This window comes from Oncorhynchus keta, chromosome 7, assembly GCF_023373465.1.
Source record: "Oncorhynchus keta strain PuntledgeMale-10-30-2019 chromosome 7, Oket_V2, whole genome shotgun sequence".
In the NCBI taxonomy this organism is placed as follows: Eukaryota; Metazoa; Chordata; class Actinopteri; order Salmoniformes; family Salmonidae; genus Oncorhynchus; species Oncorhynchus keta.
Genome location: NC_068427.1, coordinates 37,140,610 through 37,166,480, shown reverse-complemented (window position 1 = coordinate 37,166,480; position 25,871 = coordinate 37,140,610). Strand labels below are relative to the sequence as shown.

Here is a 25,871-nt window from a genome sequence, read left to right as displayed (position 1 = left end):
CCTAAACTCCTATTGACAACAATGCAAGTCTAAATGAAAACTCGATTGAAGAGGAAGTTAGTATTTGCCCGAATGAATAAAGTTACGAAACACAATGAACGATATGACACTGTTTTGGCCTTTTACTATGTGACACCCAATAGCCACTTCATCTTTTTGTTTTAAAAGAGACTGTCAAGAGATGTCCCTAGATGACTAACTAACCACAAACAGGTGCCCTTTGTTTTCATATGCTGTATATGTTATTTGCTTTAGTATGTTTCCAAGGAGTCAAATAAAATGTTTTTGCCAGCTGATAGTGTGGTCCGGGTGTTAGATGGTAACTGTTTTTGTCAGCTGATAGTGTGGTCCGGGTGTTAGATGGGTAACTGTTTTAAACAGCTGATAGTGTGGTCCGGGTGTTAGATGGGTAACTGTTTTAAACAGCTGATAGTGTGGTCAGGGTGTTAGATGGTAACTGTTTTTGTCAGCTGATAGTGTGGTCCGGGTGTTAGATGGTAACTGTTTTAAACAGCTGATAGTGTCGTCCAGGTGTTAGATGGTAACTGTTTTAAACAGGTGATAGTGTGGTCCAGGTGTTAGATGGGTAACTGTTTTAAACAGCTGATAGTGTGGTCCGGGTGTTAGATGGGTAACTGTTTTAAACAGCTGATAGTGTGGCCCGGGTGTTAGATGGGTAACTGTTTTAAACAGCTGATAGTGTGGTCCGGGTGTTAGATGGGTAACTGTTTTAAACAGCTGATAGTGTGGTCCGGGTGTTAGATGGTAACTGTTTTTGTCAGCTGATAGTGTGGACCGGGTGTTAGATGGGTAACTGTTTTAAACAGGTGATAGTGTGGTCCGGGTGTTAGATGGGTAACTGTTTTAAACAGCTGATAGTGTGGTCCGGGTGTTAGATGGGTAACTGTTTTAAACAGCTGATAGTGTGGTCCGGGTGTTAGATGGTAACTGTTTTTGTCAGCTGATAGTGTGGTCCGGGTGTTAGATGGGTAACTGTTTTAAACAGCTGATAGTGTGGTCCGGGTGTTAGATGGGTAACTGTTTTAAACAGCTGATAGTGTGGACCGGGTGTTAGATGGTAACTGTTTTAAACAGGTGATAGTGTGGTCCAGGTGTTAGATGGGTAACTGTTTTAAACAGCTGATAGTGTGGACCGGGTGTTAGATGGTAACTGTTTTAAACAGGTGATAGTGTCGTCCAGGTGTTAGATGGGTAACTGTTTTAAACAGGTGATAGTGTGGTCCAGGTGTTAGATGGGTAACTGTTTTAAACAGCTGATAGTGTGGACCGGGTGTTAGATGGTAACTGTTTTAAACAGGTGATAGTGTGGTCCAGGTGTTAGATGGTAACTGTTTTAAACAGCTGATAGTGTGGACCGGGTGTTAGATGGGTAACTGTTTTAAACAGCTGATAGTGTGGACCGGGTGTTAGATGGTAACTGTTTTAAACAGGTGATAGTGTGGTCCAGGTGTTAGATGGTAACTGTTTTAAACAGCTGATAGTGTGGACCGGGTGTTAGATGGTAACTGTTTTAAACAGGTGATAGTGTGGTCAGGTGTTAGATGGTAACTGTTTTAAACAGGTGATAGTGTGGTCCAGGTGTTAGATGGGTAACTGTTTTAAACAGCTGATAGTGTGGACCGGGTGTTAGATGGGTAACTGTTTTAAACAGCTGATAGTGTGGTCCGGGTGTTAGATGGTAACTGTTTTAAACAGGTGATAGTGTGGTCCAGGTGTTAGATGGTAACTGTTTTAAACAGGTGATAGTGTGGTCCAGGTGTTAGATGGGTAACTGTTTTAAACAGGTGATAGTGTGGTCCAGGTGTTAGATGGGTAACTGTTTTAAACAGCTGATAGTGTGGACCGGGTGTTAGATGGTAACTGTTTTAAACAGGTGATAGTGTGGTCCAGGTGTTAGATGGTAACTGTTTTAAACAGGTGATAGTGTGGTCCGGGTGTTAGATGGGTAACTGTTTTAAACAGGTGATAGTGTGGTCAGGGTGTTAGATGGTAACTGTTTTAAACAGCTGATAGTGTGGTCCGGGTGTTAGATGGGTAACTGTTTTAAACAGGTGATAGTGTGGTCCGGGTGTTAGATGGTAACTGTTTTAAACAGCTGATAGTGTGGTCCGGGTGTTAGATGGGTAACTGTTTTAAACAGGTGATAGTGTGGTCCGGGTGTTAGATGGTAACTGTTTTAAACAGCTGATAGTGTGGTCCGGGTGTTAGATGGGTAACTGTTTTAAACAGGTGATAGTGTGGTCAGGGTGTTAGATGGTAACTGTTTTAAACAGCTGATAGTGTGGTCCGGGTGTTAGATGGGTAACTGTTTTAAACAGGTGATAGTGTGGTCCGGGTGTTAGATGGTAACTGTTTTAAACAGCTGATAGTGTGGTCCGGGTGTTAGATGGTAACTGTTTTAAACAGGTGATAGTGTGGTCAGGGTGTTAGATGGTAACTGTTTTAAACAGCTGATAGTGTGGACCGGGTGTTAGATGGTAACTGTTTTAAACAGCTGATAGTGTGGACCGGGTGTTAGATGGTAACTGTTTTAAACAGGTGATAGTGTGGTCCGGGTGTTAGATGGTAACTGTTTTAAACAGGTGATAGTGTGGTCCAGGTGTTAGATGGGTAACTGTTTTAAACAGCTGATAGTGTGGTCCGGGTGTTAGATGGGTAACTGTTTTAAACAGCTGATAGTGTGGTCCGGGTGTTAGATGGTAACTGTTTTAAACAGGTGATAGTGTGGTCCGGGTGTTAGATGGTAACTGTTTTAAACAGGTGATAGTGTGGTCCGGGTGTTAGATGGGTAACTGTTTTAAACAGCTGATAGTGTGGTCCGGGTGTTAGATGGGTAACTTTTTGTCAGCTGATAGTGTGGTCCGGGTGTTAGATGGGTAACTGTTTTAAACAGCTGATAGTGTGGTCCGGGTGTTAGATGGGTAACTGTTTTAAACAGCTGATAGTGTGGTCCGGGTGTTAGATGGGTAACTGTTTTAAACAGCTGATAGTGTGGTCCGGGTGTTAGATGGGTAACTTTTTGTCAGCTGATAGTGTGGTCCAGGTGTTAGATGGTAACTGTTTTAAACAGCTGATAGTGTGGTCCGGGTGTTAGATGGGTAACTGTTTTAAACAGCTGATAGTGTGGTCCGGGTGTTAGATGGGTAACTTTTTGTCAGCTGATAGTGTGGTCCGGGTGTTAGATGGGTAACTGTTTTAAACAGCTGATAGTGTGGTCCGGGTGTTAGATGGGTAACTTTTTGTCAGCTGATAGTGTGGTCCGGGTGTTAGATGGGTAACTGTTTTAAACAGCTGATAGTGTGGTCCGGGTGTTAGATGGTAACTGTTTTAAACAGCTGATAGTGTGGTCCAGGTGTTAGATGGGTAACTGTTTTTGTCAGCTGATAGTGTGGTCCAGGTGTTAGATGGGTAACTGTTTTTGTCAGCTGATAGTGTGGTCCAGGTGTTAGATGGAAACTGTTTTAAACAGGTGATAGTGTGGTCCAGGTGTTAGATGGTAACTGTTTTTGTCAGCTGATAGTGTGGTCCAGGTGTTAGATGGTAACTGTTTTAAACAGGTGATAGTGTGGTCCGGGTGTTAGATGGGTAACTGTTTTAAACAGCTGATAGTGTGGTCCGGGTGTTAGATGGTAACTGTTTTTGTCAGCTGATAGTGTGGTCCGGGTGTTAGATGGTAACTGTTTTTGTCAGCTGATAGTGTGGTCAGGGTGTTAGATGGTAACTGTTTTAAACAGCTGATAGTGTGGTCCGGGTGTTAGATGGGTAACTGTTTTAAACAGGTGATAGTGTGGTCCGGGTGTTAGATGGTAACTGTTTTAAACAGCTGATAGTGTGGTCCGGGTGTTAGATGGTAACTGTTTTAAACAGGTGATAGTGTGGTCAGGGTGTTAGATGGTAACTGTTTTAAACAGCTGATAGTGTGGACCGGGTGTTAGATGGTAACTGTTTTAAACAGCTGATAGTGTGGACCGGGTGTTAGATGGTAACTGTTTTAAACAGGTGATAGTGTGGTCCGGGTGTTAGATGGTAACTGTTTTAAACAGGTGATAGTGTGGTCCAGGTGTTAGATGGGTAACTGTTTTAAACAGCTGATAGTGTGGTCCGGGTGTTAGATGGGTAACTGTTTTAAACAGCTGATAGTGTGGTCCGGGTGTTAGATGGTAACTGTTTTAAACAGGTGATAGTGTGGTTCGGGTGTTAGATGGTAACTGTTTTAAACAGGTGATAGTGTGGTCCGGGTGTTAGATGGGTAACTGTTTTAAACAGCTGATAGTGTGGTCCGGGTGTTAGATGGGTAACTTTTTGTCAGCTGATAGTGTGGTCCGGGTGTTAGATGGGTAACTGTTTTAAACAGCTGATAGTGTGGTCCGGGTGTTAGATGGGTAACTGTTTTAAACAGCTGATAGTGTGGTCCGGGTGTTAGATGGGTAACTGTTTTAAACAGCTGATAGTGTGGTCCGGGTGTTAGATGGGTAACTTTTTGTCAGCTGATAGTGTGGTCCAGGTGTTAGATGGTAACTGTTTTAAACAGCTGATAGTGTGGTCCGGGTGTTAGATGGGTAACTGTTTTAAACAGCTGATAGTGTGGTCCGGGTGTTAGATGGGTAACTTTTTGTCAGCTGATAGTGTGGTCCGGGTGTTAGATGGGTAACTGTTTTAAACAGCTGATAGTGTGGTCCGGGTGTTAGATGGGTAACTTTTTGTCAGCTGATAGTGTGGTCCGGGTGTTAGATGGGTAACTGTTTTAAACAGCTGATAGTGTGGTCCGGGTGTTAGATGGGTAACTGTTTTTGTCAGCTGATAGTGTGGTCCAGGTGTTTTGGTCCAGGTGTTAGATGGAAACTGTTTTAAACAGGTGATAGTGTGGTCCAGGTGTTAGATGGTAACTGTTTTTGTCAGCTGATAGTGTGGTCCAGGTGTTAGATGGTAACTGTTTTAAACAGGTGATAGTGTGGTCGGGTGTTAGATGGGTAACTGTTTTAAACAGCTGATAGTGTGGTCCGGGTGTTAGATGGTAACTGTTTTGTCAGCTGATAGTGTGGTCCGGGTGTTAGATGGTAACTGTTTTTGTCAGCTGATAGTGTGGTCAGGGTGTTAGATGGGTAACTGTTTTTGCAGCTGATAGTGTGGTCCAGGTGTTAGATGGTAACTGTTTTAAACAGGTGATAGTGTGGTCCAGGTGTTAGATGGTAACTGTTTTAAACAGGTGATAGTGTGGTCCGGGTGTTAGATGGGTAAATGTTTTAAACAGCTGATAGTGTGGTCCGGGTGTTAGATGGTAACTGTTTTAAACAGGTGATAGTGTGGTCCGGGTGTTAGATGGTAACTGTTTTAAACAGGTGATAGTGTGGTCCGGGTGTTAGATGGTAACTGTTTTAAACAGGTGATAGTGTGGTCCGGGTGTTAGATGGGTAACTGTTTTAAACAGCTGATAGTGTGGTCCGGGTGTTAGATGGGTAACTTTTTGTCAGCTGATAGTGTGGTCCGGGTGTTAGATGGGTAACTGTTTTAAACAGCTGATAGTGTGGTCCGGGTGTTAGATGGTAACTGTTTTTGTCAGCTGATAGTGTGGTCAGGGTGTTAGATGGGTAACTGTTTTTGTCAGCTGATAGTGTGGTCCGGGTGGTAGATGGTAACTGTTTTTGTCAGCTGATAGTGTGGTCCGGGTGTTAGATGGTAACTGTTTTTGTCAGCTGATAGTGTGGTCCGGGTGTTAGATGGGTAACTGTTTTTGTCAGCTGATAGTGTGGTCCGGGTGTTAGATGGTAACTGTTTTAAACAGCTGATAGTGTGGTCCAGGTGTTAGATGGTAACTGTTTTAAACAGCTGATAGTGTGGTCCAGGTGTTAGATGGGTAACTGTTTTAAACAGCTGATAGTGTGGTCCGGGTGTTAGATGGTAACTGTTTTAAACAGGTGATAGTGTGGTCCGGGTGTTAGATGGGTAACTTTTTGTCAGCTGATAGTGTGGTCCGGGTGTTAGATGGGTAACTGTTTTAAACAGCTGATAGTGTGGTCCGGGTGTTAGATGGTAACTGTTTTGTCAGCTGATAGTGTGGTCAGGGTGTTAGATGGGTAACTGTTTTTGTCAGCTGATAGTGTGGTCAGGGTGTTAGATGGAAACTGTTTTAAACAGGTGATAGTGTGGTCCAGGTGTTAGATGGTAACTGTTTTTGTCAGCTGATAGTGTGGTCCGGGTGGTAGATGGTAACTGTTTTTGTCAGCTGATAGTGTGGTCCGGGTGTTAGATGGTAACTGTTTTTGTCAGCTGATAGTGTGGTCCAGGTGTTAGATGGGTAACTGTTTTAAACAGCTGATAGTGTGGTCCAGGTGTTAGATGGTAACTGTTTTTGTCAGCTGATAGTGTGGTCCAGGTGTTAGATGGGTAACTGTTTTAAACAGCTGATAGTGTGGTCCAGGTGTTAGATGGTAACTGTTTTTGTCAGCTGATAGTGTGGTCCAGGTGTTAGATGGGTAACTGTTTTAAACAGCTGATAGTGTGGTCGGGTGTTAGATGGTAACTGTTTTAAACAGCTGATAGTGTGGTCCAGGTGTTAGATGGTAACTGTTTTAAACAGGTGATAGTGTGGTCCGGGTGTTAGATGGGTAACTGTTTTAAACAGCTGATAGTGTGGTCCGGGTGTTAGATGGTAACTGTTTTTGTCAGCTGATAGTGTGGTCCGGGTGTTAGATGGTAACTGTTTTTGTCAGCTGATAGTGTGGTCAGGGTGTTAGATGGGTAACTGTTTTTGCAGCTGATAGTGTGGTCCAGGTGTTAGATGGTAACTGTTTTAAACAGGTGATAGTGTGGTCCAGGTGTTAGATGGTAACTGTTTTAAACAGGTGATAGTGTGGTCCGGGTGTTAGATGGGTAAATGTTTTAAACAGCTGATAGTGTGGTCCGGGTGTTAGATGGTAACTGTTTTAAACAGGTGATAGTGTGGTCCGGGTGTTAGATGGTAACTGTTTTAAACAGGTGATAGTGTGGTCCGGGTGTTAGATGGTAACTGTTTTAAACAGGTGATAGTGTGGTCCGGGTGTTAGATGGGTAACTGTTTTAAACAGCTGATAGTGTGGTCCGGGTGTTAGATGGGTAACTTTTTGTCAGCTGATAGTGTGGTCCGGGTGTTAGATGGGTAACTGTTTTAAACAGCTGATAGTGTGGTCCGGGTGTTAGATGGTAACTGTTTTTGTCAGCTGATAGTGTGGTCAGGGTGTTAGATGGGTAACTGTTTTTGTCAGCTGATAGTGTGGTCCGGGTGGTAGATGGTAACTGTTTTTGTCAGCTGATAGTGTGGTCCGGGTGTTAGATGGTAACTGTTTTTGTCAGCTGATAGTGTGGTCCGGGTGTTAGATGGGTAACTGTTTTTGTCAGCTGATAGTGTGGTCCGGGTGTTAGATGGTAACTGTTTTAAACAGCTGATAGTGTGGTCCAGGTGTTAGATGGTAACTGTTTTAAACAGCTGATAGTGTGGTCCAGGTGTTAGATGGGTAACTGTTTTAAACAGCTGATAGTGTGGTCCGGGTGTTAGATGGTAACTGTTTTAAACAGGTGATAGTGTGGTCCGGGTGTTAGATGGGTAACTTTTTGTCAGCTGATAGTGTGGTCCGGGTGTTAGATGGGTAACTGTTTTAAACAGCTGATAGTGTGGCGGGTGTTAGATGGTAACTGTTTTTGTCAGCTGATAGTGTGGTCAGGGTGTTAGATGGGTAACTGTTTTTGTCAGCTGATAGTGTGGTCAGGGTGTTAGATGGAAACTGTTTAAACAGGTGATAGTGTGGTCCAGGTGTTAGATGGTAACTGTTTTTGTCAGCTGATAGTGTGGTCCGGGTGGTAGATGGTAACTGTTTTTGTCAGCTGAGTGTGGTCCGGGTGTTAGATGGTAACTGTTTTTGTCAGCTGATAGTGTGGTCCAGGTGTTAGATGGGTAACTGTTTTAAACAGCTGATAGTGTGGTCCAGGTGTTAGATGGTAACTGTTTTTGTCAGCTGATAGTGTGGTCCAGGTGTTAGATGGGTAACTGTTTTAAACAGCTTAGTGTGGTCCAGGTGTTAGATGGGTAACTGTTTTTGTCAGCTGATAGTGTGGTCCAGGTGTTAGATGGGTAACTGTTTTTGTCAGCTGATAGTGTGGTCCAGGTGTTAGATGGAAACTGTTTTAAACAGGTGATAGTGTGGTCCAGGTGTTAGATGGTAACTGTTTTTGTCAGCTGATAGTGTGGTCCAGGTGTTAGATGGTAACTGTTTTAAACAGGTGATAGTGTGGTCCGGGTGTTAGATGGGTAACTGTTTTAAACAGCTGATAGTGTGGTCCGGGTGTTAGATGGTAACTGTTTTTGTCAGCTGATAGTGTGGTCCGGGTGTTAGATGGTAACTGTTTTTGTCAGCTGATAGTGTGGTCAGGGTGTTAGATGGGTAACTGTTTTTGCAGCTGATAGTGTGGTCCAGGTGTTAGATGGTAACTGTTTTAAACAGGTGATAGTGTGGTCCAGGTGTTAGATGGTAACTGTTTTAAACAGGTGATAGTGTGGTCGGGTGTTAGATGGGTAAATGTTTTAAACAGCTGATAGTGTGGTCCGGGTGTTAGATGGTAACTGTTTTAAACAGGTGATAGTGTGGTCCGGGTGTTAGATGGTAACTGTTTTAAACAGGTGATAGTGTGGTCCGGGTGTTAGATGGTAACTGTTTTAAACAGGTGATAGTGTGGTCGGGTGTTAGATGGGTAACTGTTTTAAACAGCTGATAGTGTGGTCCGGGTGTTAGATGGGTAACTTTTTGTCAGCTGATAGTGTGGTCCGGGTGTTAGATGGGTAACTGTTTTAAACAGCTGATAGTGTGGTCGGGTGTTAGATGGTAACTGTTTTTGTCAGCTGATAGTGTGGTCAGGGTGTTAGATGGGTAACTGTTTTTGTCAGCTGATAGTGTGGTCCGGGTGGTAGATGGTAACTGTTTTTGTCAGCTGATAGTGTGGTCCGGGTGTTAGATGGTAACTGTTTTTGTCAGCTGATAGTGTGGTCCGGGTGTTAGATGGGTAACTGTTTTTGTCAGCTGATAGTGTGGTCCGGGTGTTAGATGGTAACTGTTTTAAACAGCTGATAGTGTGGTCAGGTGTTAGATGGTAACTGTTTTAAACAGCTGATAGTGTGGTCCAGGTGTTAGATGGGTAACTGTTTTAAACAGCTGATAGTGTGGTCCGGGTGTTAGATGGTAACTGTTTTAAACAGGTGATAGTGTGGTCCGGGTGTTAGATGGGTAACTTTTTGTCAGCTGATAGTGTGGTCCGGGTGTTAGATGGGTAACTGTTTTAAACAGCTGATAGTGTGGTCCGGGTGTTAGATGGTAACTGTTTTTGTCAGCTGATAGTGTGGTCAGGGTGTTAGATGGGTAACTGTTTTTGTCAGCTGATAGTGTGGTCAGGGTGTTAGATGGAAACTGTTTTAAACAGGTGATAGTGTGGTCCAGGTGTTAGATGGTAACTGTTTTTGTCAGCTGATAGTGTGGTCCGGGTGGTAGATGGTAACTGTTTTTGTCAGCTGATAGTGTGGTCCGGGTGTTAGATGGTAACTGTTTTTGTCAGCTGATAGTGTGGTCCAGGTGTTAGATGGGTAACTGTTTTAAACAGCTGATAGTGTGGTCCAGGTGTTAGATGGGTAACTGTTTTTGTCAGCTGATAGTGTGGTCCAGGTGTTAGATGGGTAACTGTTTTGTCAGCTGATAGTGTGGTCCAGGTGTTAGATGGAAACTGTTTTAAACAGGTGATAGTGTGGTCCAGGTGTTAGATGGTAACTGTTTTTGTCAGCTGATAGTGTGGTCCAGGTGTTAGATGGTAACTGTTTTAAACAGGTGATAGTGTGGTCCGGGTGTTAGATGGGTAACTGTTTTAAACAGCTGATAGTGTGGTCCGGGTGTTAGATGGTAACTGTTTTTGTCAGCTGATAGTGTGGTCCGGGTGTTAGATGGTAACTGTTTTTGTCAGCTGATAGTGTGGTCAGGGTGTTAGATGGGTAACTGTTTTTGCAGCTGATAGTGTGGTCCAGGTGTTAGATGGTAACTGTTTTAAACAGGTGATAGTGTGGTCCAGGTGTTAGATGGTAACTGTTTTAAACAGGTGATAGTGTGGTCGGGTGTTAGATGGGTAAATGTTTTAAACAGCTGATAGTGTGGTCCGGGTGTTAGATGGTAACTGTTTTAAACAGGTGATAGTGTGGTCCGGGTGTTAGATGGTAACTGTTTTAAACAGGTGATAGTGTGGTCCGGGTGTTAGATGGTAACTGTTTTAAACAGGTGATAGTGTGGTCCGGGTGTTAGATGGGTAACTGTTTTAAACAGCTGATAGTGTGGTCCGGGTGTTAGATGGGTAACTTTTTGTCAGCTGATAGTGTGGTCCGGGTGTTAGATGGGTAACTGTTTTAAACAGCTGATAGTGTGGTCCGGGTGTTAGATGGTAACTGTTTTTGTCAGCTGATAGTGTGGTCAGGGTGTTAGATGGGTAACTGTTTTTGTCAGCTGATAGTGTGGTCCGGGTGTTAGATGGTAACTGTTTTTGTCAGCTGATAGTGTGGTCCGGGTGTTAGATGGTAACTGTTTTTGTCAGCTGATAGTGTGGTCCGGGTGTTAGATGGGTAACTGTTTTTGTCAGCTGATAGTGTGGTCCAGGTGTTAGATGGTAACTGTTTTAAACAGGTGATAGTGTGGTCCAGGTGTTAGATGGGTAACTGTTTTAAACAGCTGATAGTGTGGTCCAGGTGTTAGATGGTAACTGTTTTAAACAGCTGATAGTGTGGTCCGGGTGGTAGATGGTAACTGTTTTAAACAGGTGATAGTGTGGTCCGGGTGTTAGATGGGTAACTTTTTGTCAGCTGATAGTGTGGTCCGGGTGTTAGATGGGTAACTGTTTTAAACAGCTGATAGTGTGGTCCGGGTGTTAGATGGTAACTGTTTTTGTCAGCTGATAGTGTGGTCAGGGTGTTAGATGGGTAACTGTTTTTGTCAGCTGATAGTGTGGTCAGGGTGTTAGATGGAAACTGTTTTAAACAGGTGATAGTGTGGTCCAGGTGTTAGATGGTAACTGTTTTTGTCAGCTGATAGTGTGGTCCGGGTGGTAGATGGTAACTGTTTTTGTCAGCTGATAGTGTGGTCCGGGTGTTAGATGGTAACTGTTTTTGTCAGCTGATAGTGTGGTCCAGGTGTTAGATGGGTAACTGTTTTAAACAGCTGATAGTGTGGTCCAGGTGTTAGATGGTAACTGTTTTTGTCAGCTGATAGTGTGGTCCAGGTGTTAGATGGGTAACTGTTTTAAACAGCTGATAGTGTGGTCCAGGTGTTAGATGGTAACTGTTTTTGTCAGCTGATAGTGTGGTCCAGGTGTTAGATGGGTAACTGTTTTAAACAGCTGATAGTGTGGTCCGGGTGTTAGATGGTAACTGTTTTAAACAGCTGATAGTGTGGTCCAGGTGTTAGATGGTAACTGTTTTTGTCAGCTGATAGTGTGGTCCGGGTGTTAGATGGTAACTGTTTTAATCAGCTGATAGTGTGGTCCAGGTGTTAGATGGTAACTGTTTTAAACAGGTGATAGTGTGGTCCGGGTGTTAGATGGTAACTGTTTTAAACAGCTGATAGTGTGGTCCAGGTGTTAGATGGTAACTGTTTTTGTCAGCTGATAGTGTGGTCCAGGTGTTAGATGGAAACTGTTTTAAACAGGTGATAGTGTGGTCCGGGTGTTAGATGGGTAACTGTTTTTGTCAGCTGATAGTGTGGTCCGGGTGTTAGATGGTAACTGTTTTTGTCAGCTGATAGTGTGGTCCGGGTGTTAGATGGTAACTGTTTTTGTCAGCTGATAGTGTGGTCAGGGTGTTAGATGGGTAACTGTTTTTGTCAGCTGATAGTGTGGTCCAGGTGTTAGATGGTAACTGTTTTAAACAGGTGATAGTGTGGTCCAGGTGTTAGATGGTAACTGTTTTTGTCAGCTGATAGTGTGGTCCGGGTGTTAGATGGGTAACTGTTTTAAACAGCTGATAGTGTGGTCCGGGTGTTAGATGGTAACTGTTTTTGACAGCTGATAGTGTGGTCAGGGTGTTAGATGGGTAACTGTTTTTGTCAGCTGATAGTGTGGTCAGGGTGTTAGATGGAAACTGTTTTAAACAGGTGATAGTGTGGTCCAGGTGTTAGATGGTAACTGTTTTTGTCAGCTGATAGTGTGGTCCGGGTGGTAGATGGTAACTGTTTTTGTCAGCTGATAGTGTGGTCCGGGTGTTAGATGGTAACTGTTTTTGTCAGCTGATAGTGTGGTCCAGGTGTTAGATGGGTAACTGTTTTAAACAGCTGATAGTGTGGTCCAGGTGTTAGATGGTAACTGTTTTTGTCAGCTGATAGTGTGGTCCAGGTGTTAGATGGGTAACTGTTTTAAACAGCTGATAGTGTGGTCCAGGTGTTAGATGGTAACTGTTTTTGTCAGCTGATAGTGTGGTCCAGGTGTTAGATGGGTAACTGTTTTAAACAGCTGATAGTGTGGTCCGGGTGTTAGATGGTAACTGTTTTAAACAGCTGATAGTGTGGTCCAGGTGTTAGATGGTAACTGTTTTTGTCAGCTGATAGTGTGGTCCGGGTGTTAGATGGGTAACTGTTTTTGTCAGCTGATAGTGTGGTCCGGGTGTTAGATGGTAACTGTTTTAATCAGCTGATAGTGTGGTCCAGGTGTTAGATGGTAACTGTTTTAAACAGGTGATAGTGTGGTCCGGGTGTTAGATGGTAACTGTTTTAAACAGCTGATAGTGTGGTCCAGGTGTTAGATGGTAACTGTTTTTGTCAGCTGATAGTGTGGTCAGGGTGTTAGATGGGTAACTGTTTTTGTCAGCTGATAGTGTGGTCCAGGTGTTAGATGGTAACTGTTTTAAACAGGTGATAGTGTGGTCCAGGTGTTAGATGGTAACTGTTTTAAACAGGTGATAGTGTGGTCCGGGTGTTAGATGGTAACTGTTTTAAACAGGTGATAGTGTGGTCCAGGTGTTAGATGGGTAACTGTTTTAAACAGCTGATAGTGTGGTCCAGGTGTTAGATGGTAACTGTTTTAAACAGCTGATAGTGTGGTCCGGGTGGTAGATGGTAACTGTTTTTGTCAGCTGATAGTGTGGTCCGGGTGTTAGATGGTAACTGTTTTTGTCAGCTGATAGTGTGGTCAGGGTGTTAGATGGGTAATTGTTTTTGTCAGCTGATAGTGTGGTCCGGGTGGTAGATGGTAACTGTTTTTGTCAGCTGATAGTGTGGTCAGGGTGTTAGATGGTAACTGTTTTTGTCAGCTGATAGTGTGGTCCGGGTGGTAGATGGTAACTGTTTTTGTCAGCTGATAGTGTGGTCCGGGTGTTAGATGGTAACTGTTTTTTTCAGCTGATAGTGTGGTCAGGGTGTTAGATGGGTAACTGTTTTTGTCAGCTGATAGTGTGGTCCGGGTGGTAGATGGTAACTGTTTTAAACAGGTGATAGTGTGGTCCGGGTGTTAGATGGTAACTGATTTTGTCAGCTGATAGTGTGGTCCGGGTGTTAGATGGTAACTGTTTATAACAGGTGATGTGGAGGAACTGGTTTGGTGATTAACAGGCATGACTGGTAGGCAGCACTTCTGAGTGTCACTTTAACTGTCAGTAAACAATACTTGACTGTTGTTTGAGAGCTCAATGGAAGAGATTTCACAATTTCACAACATAACACATAAGTGGCCGGCAGCAAAAATTCCACAAGACAGCCAGTCAGTCACCATTTCGTATAGGAACATGTTATTTTGTGGTGGCTAGATCATAATGACTACAACAAAAGACTTGAACTTACTGAAAAGACAGAAGCATTTTGTTCTTTCTGTGTGTCAGACAATCGGTGAGGCCAACCTACATGATCCCTTACAGAAAAAAAACACATGATTTCAAATGTGGAACACTTCACGTGATCTTGTGCAGTTTCATGTTATCACATGTTGCTTTACTGTTGTCATCACATTAACTTCAACTTGATTTTTCATTGAGATGACAGATGTAAATACAGGGAATTCGTGTTTACCTGGTTTTCAGACCCTTTCTCATAGTTTAATCATTTAAGGTAGTCTTTGGACTGGATGTATATTTTAACTATTCTTATCTCAACATAGGCACACCAAAATTAAACTAGGCCAGTTATTTCAACAGATGTTGTGTATACGTTGAGGGAAATGTTTGTTTCCCATTCTTATGGTTGTTTGGATAAAAAATGTCAATCAATTATGACCTATGATATCTAGTTATCAATACCTACTCCTTTTTCCCCATGATGTATACGTCAACAATTCCCAAGTCGCTGTAGCATGCAATGACATAACCCTGGGGAAATATAATTTGGCAATGGTGACATACATTTGTAAAGATGTACTGCCATCTCGAACAAAACATCTCACCTTTCTTGTCCATCAGCCACATAAATAGCAGCCACGGGGTGAACCCAACTGGTCCCCACAGAACCAGCACGGCGATGTCAGATTTGGCGAAATCGTACGCGTGAATGGCAGAGTTCTGAATTGGGCCCCAAGTGTTCCATACCATCCCTTGCATGAACGCCAGCAAAGAAAATAGAGTCAGAACCAGCCATCTTCTCCCGTAGACTCGGCTGTAAACTGGCTGAATGCTCGTCTCGGGGTTAGGAGGAAAAATAAGTGGTTCCCTTTCGCCCTCGGTGCTCGGTGCAGCACCCATCGCATTTCATACAACGTAGCGTTCGTTCAGCAGTGACTTAATCCGCGCGCGATGTCCAATATTCGATTACACAATGGCAACAAATGTATGTAACTTCAAAATCAGTTGCCCAGAGAAACAATAACAACCCATGTCGCTGTAACAATTCAAGCTGCACTGCGCATGCCTGAACGGAAGTGGTCACAATTTTGAAACTTAAACCCGTTGTCATCCATGTTGGTCCCTTCCTCAATAGATGTGAACGTGATTTTCAGCCCTTATTGAGTCGGAATGGCCCCCTAGTTTAACATTACGGTATTATTGGGAAAAAGTCGCTCACTTGAGTTGTTTACTCCCTCTCTGATTTGTTCGTGGACGTGTAAAGAAAGGTGAGCCCCAAATCATTGCTGTGCTTGCCAAACTGCATACTTAGGTTTATTTTCGTGAAGTGTGGTGAGAGTTTAGATATGTCATTATTTTATCAATTGTCTTCTATGCCGTTGTCACAATAGAGTTGTAATATGTGTGTTTGTTTGAGTCTCTCTGGTTAAGTGATAATGCCCGAGAAGCCAGTGTTTGGAGGATACATTGGTACGGGTGTTGTTGGCCCGAGACGAAGTAGAGAACCGGTGTTGTGCCGAAAATCTCCCGGTCAGAATTCTCCCCCATTTCACGTGAACGCGCACACACGCAATTCTTCATTACTGTGACTTGCTTGATGGACTCTGTTGCTTGTACACTGTTGTCAGTTTAGCCTATATTTCGCTGATCTTCGTTGTAGAAGGCATGTTTTTATGTGTGTCCTTCAAGGCAGCTGTCAATGATCCCGTTAAGCTGAGTTTCATTTTTTTTTATGGCGATTTGATCGCGGGGGAGGCACTAGTAATGTCTCCAGTTTTCGGTTTGGCCATTTGTTTATAGTGTATTAGTCTATAAATAAATGTCTTTGACAAAATTCGTCATCTCTCCCATGTCTTATTCGACAAGTAGTTGTGAAATGTTTATTGCTTGCCTGCATTTTACTCCCTCTGTTTAATATAACACACATACGTTCATTATTAATTTACGTTGCCCATCCTGGCGTGAAGTTTGTTCTATATAAAGTATTTGACTGATGTGTGCCACAGAAATTATTTGATTATAGTGACAAAATTAAGGAAATTAGAAGGGGGTGGGGAGGATTTCGGCAAGGCCATTTTCTTGCATTCTATCTTGGGACTGTAAGGCCTGGCACACTTCAGAATCATTTGGGTAGCTCATGTTGATCAGTAGTGTGTGCCACAGAAAGTATTCGACTCTAGCCACAAAATCAAGGTAATTAGAATGAATGGGGCCATGTATCGTGAGATTGAGTGAAAACCTCCTTCCATCAGCAAGGACATTGAAGATGAAACGTGGCTGGGTCTTTCAGCATGACAATGATCCCAAACACGCCGCCCGGGAAACGAAGGAGTGGCTTCGTAAGAAGCATTTCAAGATCAAGATCTCAACCCCATAGAAAATCTTTGGAGGGAGTTGAAAGTCTGTTGCCCAGCAACAGCCCCCCAAAAAAAAAAAAAAAAATCACTGCTCGAGAGGAGATCTGCAAGGAGGAATGGGCCAAAATACCAGCAACAGTGTGTGAAAACCTTGTGAAGGCTTACAGAAAACGTTTGACCTCTGTCATTGCCAACAAAGGGTATATAACAAAGTATTGAGATAAGTATTTGGTCAATAACAAAAGTTTGTTTTCCATCATCATTTGCAAATAAATTCATTTATAATCCTACAATGTGATTTTTCTGGATTTTCTTTCTCATTGTCTGTCATAGGTGAAGTGTACCTATTGTGAAAATTACAGGCCTCTCCTTTTTAAGTGGGAGAACTTGCACAATTGGTGGCTGACTAAATACTTTTTTGCCCCACTGTATAGTATGTGGACAACTACAAATACCTAGGTATCTGGCTAGACTGTAAACTCTCCTTCCAGACTCATAGTAAACATCTCCATTCCAAAATTAAATCTAGAATAAAGCTTCCTATTTCGCAACAAAGCCTCCTTCACGCACACCACCAAACATACCCTCATGCCAAACATACCCTCATAAAACTGACTATCCTACTGATCCTTGACTTCGGCGATGTCATTTACAAAATAGTCTCCAACACTCTACTCAGCAAATTGGATGCAGTCTCACAGTGCCATCCGTTTTGTCACCAAAGCCCCATATACTACCCACCACTGTGACCTGTATGCTCTCGTCGGCTGGCCCTCACTACATATTTGTCGCCAGACCCACTGGCTCCAGGTCATCTAAGTCTTTGTTAGGTAAAGCTCCGCCTTATCTCAGCTCACTTGTCACGATAACACCCACCCATGCACGCACTCCAGCAGGTATATCTCACTGGTCATCCCCAAAGCCAACACCTCCTTTGGCCACCTTTCCTTCCAGTTCTCTGCTGGAAAGAATTGCAAAAAAAGAATAATAATAAAATTAAAATAAAAATCGCTGAAGTTGGAGACGCATCTCCCTCACTAACTTTAAACATCAGCTATCTGAGCAGCTTACCGATAGCTGCAGCTGTACACAGCCCATCTGTAAATTTCCCATCCAATCTAACCTACCTTATCACCATATTGTTTTTATTTACTTGTTTGCTCTTTCTCACACCAGTATTTCTACTTGCACATCATCTGCTCATCTATCACTCGTGTTAATTTGCTAAATTGTAATTACTTTGCTACTATGGCTTATAATTATTGCCTTAACTCACGCCATTTCCACACACTGAATATAGACTTTTTTCCCCTATTGTGTTATTGACCGTACGTTTGTGTATTCCATGTGTAACTCTGTGTCGCACTGCTTTACTTTAACTTGGCCAGGTCGCAGTTGTAAATGAGAACTTGTTCTCAACTGGCCTATCTGGTTAAATAAAGGTGAAATAAATGTTTAAAAATTAACTGCATTGTTGGTTAATGGCTTATAAGTAAGCATTTCACGATAAGGTCTACCTGTTGTATTCGGCACATGTGACAAAAACAATTTTGATTTGATACATCCATAACAATGAACTAATGATGCACGATTTCACCTTGCATAGAAAATGTACTATCGTCAGGAAACTTTTGTTCAGAGGAGCTAGCCAACACAGCTAACACAAGCCCTTCAAACTGAAGCTGGAAAGACGGCAAACTAGTTGCACTTAATTTTGTTTGACATGTTTTCTATTTATAGTTCTTTGTACATATCAATACAAATCATGCTGATTCATGATTTCGACTGGCTGAGAAAAGCTGTCTGCCTGTCATCTCGGCTTCCGACACGTTCATTACTATGGGACATCTGGAGATCAAATTGAAATATCAGAACAATGTTGCAAATGTCGGTGAGACAGTCAGCAAGGTTTATACAAATCTCCGCCGTTAAACAAAATGTCTAAAAGAAATGTGAGAATGTCTAGATGCTTTTTATAGTGGAGATCAAGTTTATAAATTGCCTGGCTGTGCTGATGACAGTGGATTGTGCAGTCAGATGGAACAGAGTAAATCGGCATTTTTAATGTCATTAAGCATGTAGTCATTTATGAAATAGACACTGGCTGGAATGCGGTTTTAACCAATCTGCATTCAGAATCCGTTGTATAATTACCTTTAAGATCATTTCATCTGATGATGCAGATGACAGGCAATCAGAACATTCCTCATGTTGCCTTTCATTAAAATATTGGCTATGTGGCAACAAGTGTGTCACACAAATCACATAGGATTTGGGCAACTAGCGAATAATAATTGTATTCATTAACCTCTCTCCTGACCCTGTTTACCTGTTATCCTCAGGCTCAGCTATGACCCCCAAGCCCTTCAGCCCAGAAGAGATCCAGAAGATCCTGGGATCTCTACAGAGGCCTGCCGTCTTCCTCAACATTACCTGTGATTGGCCAGTGCTCCTCTGGACTGTAGACCACCTGTCACGATGCCTTGGAGGGAAGGCTGTCCGGTTCAGAATGGGAAGGAGACAGCATGAAAAGAGTAAGAGAATGGCCCAGTGCAGAAACGACTCCAACCCCTACGCACGTCATGCACCCCTACCCCCTATGCACATTTGGTATGACACTACAAGCTTGGCTCACCTGTATTTGGAGAGTTTCTCCCATTCTTCTCTGCAGATCCTCTCTAGCTCTGTCAGATTGAAATTGAGATTCAGATTGAGATGTTCAATCAGGTTCAAGTCTGGACTCTGGCTGGGCCACTCAAGGACATTCAGAGAGTTGTCCCGAAGCCCCTCTTGCATTGTTTTGGCTGTGTGCTTAAGGTCGTTGTACTGTTGGAAGGTGAACCTTTGCCCCAGTCTGAGGTCCTGAGCAGTCTGGAGCAGGTTTTCATCAAGGATCTCTAAGTGCTTTGCTTTGTTCATCTTTCCCTCGATCCTGAGTACTCTCCCGATTGCTCAGTTTGGCCGGGCAGCCAGCTCTAGTAAGAGTCTTGGTGGTTCCAAACTTCTTCCATTTAAGAACGATAGAGGCTACTGTGTTCTTGGGGACCTTCAATGCTGCAGACATTTTTGGTTACCCTCCCCAGATCTGTGCCTCGACACAATCCTGTCTTGGAGCTCTACGGACAATTCCTTCGACCTCAAACTTGGTTTTTGCTCTGACATGCACTGTCAACCGTGGGACCTTATATAGATAGATGTGTGCCTTCCCAAATCATGTCCATTCAATTGAATTGACTACAGGTGGACTCCAATCAAGTTGTTGAAACATCTGAAGGATTATCAATGGAAACAGGATGCACCTGAGCTCAATTGTGAGTCTCATAGCAAAGGGTCTAAATACTTATGTAAAGAAGTTATTTTTATTTTTTATACATCTGCAACAAATTCTAAAAACCTGTTTTCACTTCGTCATTATGGGGTATTGTGTGTAGATTGATGAGGGGATTTATTTTCTCCATCTATTTTAGAATAAGGTTGTAACGTAACCAATGTGGAAAACGTCAAGAGGTCTGAGTACTTTCCGTATGTACTGTGGGGTCTGAAATTATTGACACCCTTGTTAAAGATCAGCAATAATGACTGTGTAAAATAAATAATTAAAATACTGGGCTTTATCGTATGCCCCCCAAAAGTTGGGAATTACGTTATTTATACTAATACAATTGCTCAGATTTCTTAGATTTTTTTTCCCACCTTTATTTAACCAGGTAGGCAAGTTGAGAACACGTTCTCATTTACAACTGCGACCTGGCCAAGATAAAGAAAAGCAATGCGACACAAACAACAACAGAGTTACACATGGAGTAAACAAATGAAAAGTCTATATACAGTGTGTGCAAATGAAGTAAGATTAGGGGGTTAAGGCAATAAATAGGCCATAGTGGCAAAATAATTACAATTTAGCAATTAAACACTGGAGTGATAGATGTGCAGAAGATGAATGTGCAAGTAGAGATACAGGGGTGCAAAGGAGCAAAAAATAAATAACAATATGGGGATGAGGTAGTTGGGTGGGCTATTTACAGATGGCCTGTGTACAGGTGCAATGATCAATATGCTGCTCTGACAGCTGATTCTTACAGTTAGTGAGGGAGATATGACTCCAGCTTCATTGATTTTTTTTTGCAATTCGTTCCATTCATTGGCAGCAGAGAACTGGAAGGAAAGGTGGCCAAAGGAGGAGTTTGCTTTGGAGATGACCAGTGTAATATACCTGCTGGAGTGCGTGCTACGGGTGGGTGCTGCTATGCTGACCAGTGAGCTGAGATAAGGTGGGGCTTTACCTAGCAAAGACTTATCGATGACCTGGAACCAGTGTGTTTGGCGACGAATATGTAGCAAGGGCCAGCCAACGAGAGCATACAGGTCACAGTGGTGGGTAGTATGTGGGGCTTTGGTGACAAGACGAATGGCACTGTGATAGACTACATCCAATTTGCTGAGTGAAGTGTTTGAGGCTACTTTGTAAATGACATCGCCAAAGTCAAGGATTGGTAGGATAGTCAGTTTTACAAGGTTATGTTTGTCAGCATGAGTGAAAGATGCTTTTTTGCGAAATAGGAAGCTGATTCTAGATTTAATTTTGGATCGGAGATGCTTAATATGAGTCTGGAAGGAGAGTTTAGTCTACCCAGACACCTAGGTATTTGTAGTTGTCCACATATTCTAAGTCAGAACCGTCCAGAGTAGTGATGCTAGATGTGCGGGCAGTGATCGGTTGAAGAGCATGCATTTAGTTTTACTTGCATTTAAGAGCAGTTGGGAGGCCACGGAAGGAGTGTTGTATGGCATTGATTCTTGTCTGGAGGTTTGTTAACACCGTGTCCAACAACTAATACTGTTTAACAAGGAATACTTTTTTTTCTCAAAGGTAGGGGTCAAAATGATTGCCACCCCTAAAAATTCTTATAAATAAAGTAGTCCAAATGTTAGTATTTGGTCCCATATTCCTAGCATGCAGTGATTTACATCAAGCTTTTGACTCTACAAACTTGTTGGGTGATTTGCAGTTAGTTTTGATTGTGTTTCAGAGTACTTTGTATCACCTCAGCTGCTGAGACTAACAACTTTAGGCAATGTACACTAAACTTTTTAGGCATTGTCATGAAGATATTCTACTCCACCAGTCATCATAATTGAAGTGCAGTCAGCCATTGAGCACTGTGCTATGCATCCTGCATGGCTATGTTGTTGTTAATATTTCTCCTTGATAAGTTGCCTCTTTGGGACCAAAGACCTTGTTGTTTACTGTTGTATATGACAATTTATGTTCATAAAGGTCAAATAAAATATGGTAGAAAACTGCAAATGTATACCCATGTTTAGTTTAGTTCTGCTTTGGTGGTGATATATTGTGCCTTCCCAATGTTTTCAAGCCATTGTTAATGGCCTATTAGTCATTGTTCAGCTGCAAAACAGTTGACCTCAAGCTTTCTCCAGTCATCTCTGGCAAGTTTTGCAGTTGGATATGGGCTTAAATAAAGCTCCATAAAAGTTGCTTTGTACATTTGGTAGCAAAAATATTGCCCTTGGTCTGCCAGCCTTCAGTAGCCTATGTTAAAGAGATGATTTATTTCAAGGGCAACAATAGAGACTGTATCCTCCAATAATATGGAGCTGGGGTAATTTGACTGCTAAATCAATTACAGCTACATAATTTGTGACAACAGCAGACAAGGTATAATTTAACATGGTTGATTATACATTTGAATACCGCCACGTGGTACTGAAACATTGTTCAACCAGACTAAATGAAATTGAGAAGCCAATAGAGAATAGGCCTAGATGATTGAAATCGGGGTGTAAATAAAATGTTAAGTCTTTATAATCGTCTTTTGATTAAAAATGTTGTTTAGACATGAAATTTATTGATTTAATAGCTTTATTGAAGCGCATTACATGTTGTCATGATTGTCTCTCTCTCTCTCTCCTCTGTCTGTCTTTCATTGTCTCTTTTCTATCACTCTCTTTGGCTTTCTCTCTCTCTCCAACTGTCCCTCTATCTTTTTTTTTATGTCAAAGCACCTCTTTTTGAGACTCAATGCTCATATGTGGAGGCCAAACTGGAGGAGTTTCAGTCCTGGACAGAGGGTCAGACTGGTGCAGAAGATGTGGGGTGTTTCTCGAACTACCCCCTCTCTCTGTACTGGGCCTATGCAGACTACAAATACATTGCACTGCTGCTTCAAGAAAAGCCCTCCATGTTTGAGGTAACACACTCTCTGTTTGACACACACACACTTGTCATGACTGTTCGGGTCAGGTTACAGTGGATCACAGTCCTACAGAGACATCTCTCACCCCCGCAGTGGGGGAGAGAGATTGATGGGGCGGGTTATGACACCTCATGCTCATTGTAAACCATAAGGCAGTAGACAAATCCTTTGTCCTCTCAGTGTGGAGGATTAGAATGTATGGTGGGTCTATGAAGAATCTACCTCAGAACGGTAACGTGCAATAAATGGACTTTGGGACAATATATTTTAACAGCCAAATTGGTGGTAACAACGATAGATGGAATATGAAAATCAATGTCATTTTTGTAACTAAAAGTTAAGACCAACATTATAACGAAAACATTAACTTGAAGAGCTTTCATAATATGTACATGATGTTTACTTACTGTGCGTTTGTGTAGAAAATATCCAGATCAAAGAGCATGTTTTTGTAAAGATGAACTGTGAATTTTAGTTGTCTGAGATCAAAGTACATTGTGATACCTTGCCTCGTAACTAGATACGCCCCAGAGAACTTGCCATGAAGACGGAAACGCCCCTTTTTGCCCCGGGGGTATAAAACATGTGAGTTAACTTCTTGGTGACTGGGGGGCAGAATTGAGTAGCTTGGATGAATAAGGTGCCCAGAGTAAACGGCCTGCTACTCAGCCATAAAAGCTAACAAATGCATATAAGTAGTATATTTGGATAGAAAACACTCTGACGTTTCGAAAACTGTTTGAATGATGTCTGTGAGTATAACAGAACTCATATGGCAGGCAAAAACCTGAGAACAATCCAACCAGGAAGTGGGAAATCTGAGGTTGGTCGTTTTTCAACTCATTCCCTATTGAAGATACAGTGGGATATTGGTCATGTTGCACGTCCTAAGGCTTCCACTAGATGTCAACAGTCTTTAGAACTTTGTTTGAGGCTTCTACTGTGAGGTGGAGGCGAATGAGGGGATTGAGCCAGGTGTCTGGGAGATTGCCACGAGCTCGTGATGCGCGGTCATGTGAAAGTTAGCTTGCGTTCCATTGCTTTTCTACAGACACAGGAATTCTCCGGTTGGAACATTATTATTATTTTCATTTTTTTTTATTTTCTCCCCAATTTTGTGGTATCCAATTGTTCGTAGTTACTATCTTGTCTCATCGCTACAACTCCCATACGGGCTCGGGAGAGACGAAGGTCGAAAGCCATGTGTCCTCCGAAACCACTGCTTCAAAACCACCATAAAAAAGCCAGACAATGGTTTGCAACTGCACATGGGGATAAAGATTGTACTTTTTGGAGAAATATCCTCTGGTCTGATAAAGTAAAAATAGAACTGTTTGGCCATAATGACCATTGTTATGTTTGGGGGAAAAAGCACAGGGGTGGCAGCATCATGTTGTGGGGAGGCTTTGCTGCAGGAGGGACTGGTGCATTTAAAAAATAGATGGCATCATGGGGAAGTAAAATTATGTGGATATATTGAAGCAACATCTCAAGACATCAGTCAGGAAGTTCAAGCTTGGTCGCAAATGGGTCTTTTCAAATGGATAACGACCCCAAGCATACTTCTAGAGTTGTGGCAAAATGGCTTTAGGACAACAAAGTCAAGGTATTGGAGTGGCCATCAAAGCCCTGACCTCAATCCTATAGAAAATGTGTGGGCAGAACTGAAAAAGTGTGTGCGAGCAAGGAGGCCTACAAACCTGACTCAGTTATGTCTGTTGTCTGTAGCTTGTGAGGTGTGGAAACACTTTGTTGCTTTTATGAATTTTGCCTTGTGCTTTTTGTTCTATGTTACTCTGTCTGTATGCTATGTCTTGCTTGTCCTATGTTGCTCTGCGTGTGCTCACTGCTCAATGATTGTCTATATTGTAATTGTTTTTAATAACTGCGGTTAAAAATTAGCCGGCTGGCAAAAAACGTCACTTTTACTGAAACTTTGATTAATGTGCACTGTCCCTGTATAAATAAAATAAACTCAAATGTACACCAGCTCTGTCAGGAGGAATGGGCCAAAATTCACCCAATTTATTGTGGGAAGCTTGTGGAAAGCTACCCGAAACGTTTGAGAACAGTGTGTTGGCTGAACATCTCTCACGAAGCTTAACTTAGAAATGAATTTAAAGGCAATGCTACCAAATACTAATTGAGTGTAGGTAAACCTCTGACCCACTGGGAATGTGATGAGACATAAAAGCTAAAATACATCATTCTCTGTACTATTATTCTGACATTTCACATTCTTAAAATAGTGGTGATCCATCTGCATGGCTGATTAGCCGTCTTCAGAAGACCCCTCTTACAGAACGAGGGTAAGGAAACCGACTACTAAGAAAAAGGACATTGTGACATCTGGTGGACAATCAGAGACTTGTACCCGCGACCGAAGTAGACGACCACCCTGAGAACGGGACGTCGGCCGAACGTCGCTAAGCAGAACTCGGCCCACAAAGCTTTCTTTCTTTCTAAATCCCCATCTTGTGTAACACGTGTCAAATTGTGTTGGTCTGCTAGGGACCTGTTTCATTGTACTATGTTCTAAACAATAGCCTGGACTGTATGCTTGTGTATCTTTACATTATCATTTAGCTTGTGAGTAAATAAATAATCAACTCAATTGGTGTGGTACGGGAGGATTTAGTGAGACCCGGGTTTGTGCAGATTTACGAATTATGTGACATTCAGGATGAGACTGTAGAGGAAATTCATTCATTAGTGAAAGTTGTAAAATCCATATTCGGATATTCTGAGTTAATTTGGGATACGGAAACTCATTAAACAAACTTTTCGCATGGTGCCCCAGGTTACTGAGTCAATGATTACCCGATTATTTTAATCACGTAATTATAAACCGTTAATTATTCGATGAATAGCAGTCGTCACATTAATGATACGTTATGACACAATCTTTTATTTACCTTTATTTAACTAGGCAAGTCAGTTAACAAATTCTTATTTACAATGACGGCCTACACAGTGCTACACAGGGATGCTACACAGTGCACCTTTATCCTATAATCAAGGAAACAAAAAAAAAACATTTTTTGTATTTTATTTAACCTTTATTTATCCAGGAAGGGCTCATTGAGATTTAAAATCTACTTTTCAAGAGCGTCCTGGCCAAGATAGGCAGCACCAAGTCATTACAAAAATTATAGACCGACATGAAAAACTACAAGAAATCTAGTAAAAACCTTTGAAATCACAAGAGTATAACAAAATTAAAAACATTGACAGGTCAGGGAATCCGCCTCAAAATCCTTCATCAGTTCTTCCAGTTTAAAAGTATTTTGTAAGGCGTTCCAAGACGATGGCGCAGAGTATATAAAAGCCCTTTTCCCAAAATCAGTTCAGACATTTGGAACCATATTAATGTCTTAATTACATCAAAATGTGGGGCAGAACTGATACAGTAGTGCACAGAGAAAGCTCTGAACATAAAAAAAAAATATTAGCTTGAGACGGTCATCA

At 42.2% G+C, this 25,871-nt stretch overlaps 2 protein-coding genes across 5 annotated transcripts in view; one reads left to right on the top strand and one right to left on the bottom strand.

The window, feature by feature from the left end:
* Positions 1–14,874, bottom strand: part of LOC118386344 (solute carrier family 49 member 4 homolog) — a 97,563-nt gene extending 82,689 nt beyond the window's left edge. Inside the window, exon 1 of the mRNA XM_035774030.2 lies at positions 14,437–14,874. Coding sequence (XP_035629923.1) covers positions 14,437–14,731 — 295 coding nt within the window. The 5' untranslated portion in view covers positions 14,732–14,874. The remainder of the gene's footprint in view (positions 1–14,436) is intronic.
* Positions 14,875–14,939: 65 nt separating this feature from the next.
* LOC118386342 (HSPB1-associated protein 1 homolog) overlaps positions 14,940–25,871 on the top strand; it is a 44,160-nt gene continuing 33,228 nt past the window's right edge. For all 4 annotated transcript variants that reach the window (XM_035774029.2, XM_052522723.1, XM_035774028.2 and 1 more), the window contains exons 1-3: positions 14,940–15,099; positions 18,531–18,722; positions 22,210–22,397. In XM_035774029.2, coding sequence (XP_035629922.1) covers positions 18,539–18,722; positions 22,210–22,397 — 372 coding nt within the window. In that variant the 5' untranslated portion in view covers positions 14,940–15,099; positions 18,531–18,538. The remainder of the gene's footprint in view (positions 15,100–18,530; positions 18,723–22,209; positions 22,398–25,871) is intronic.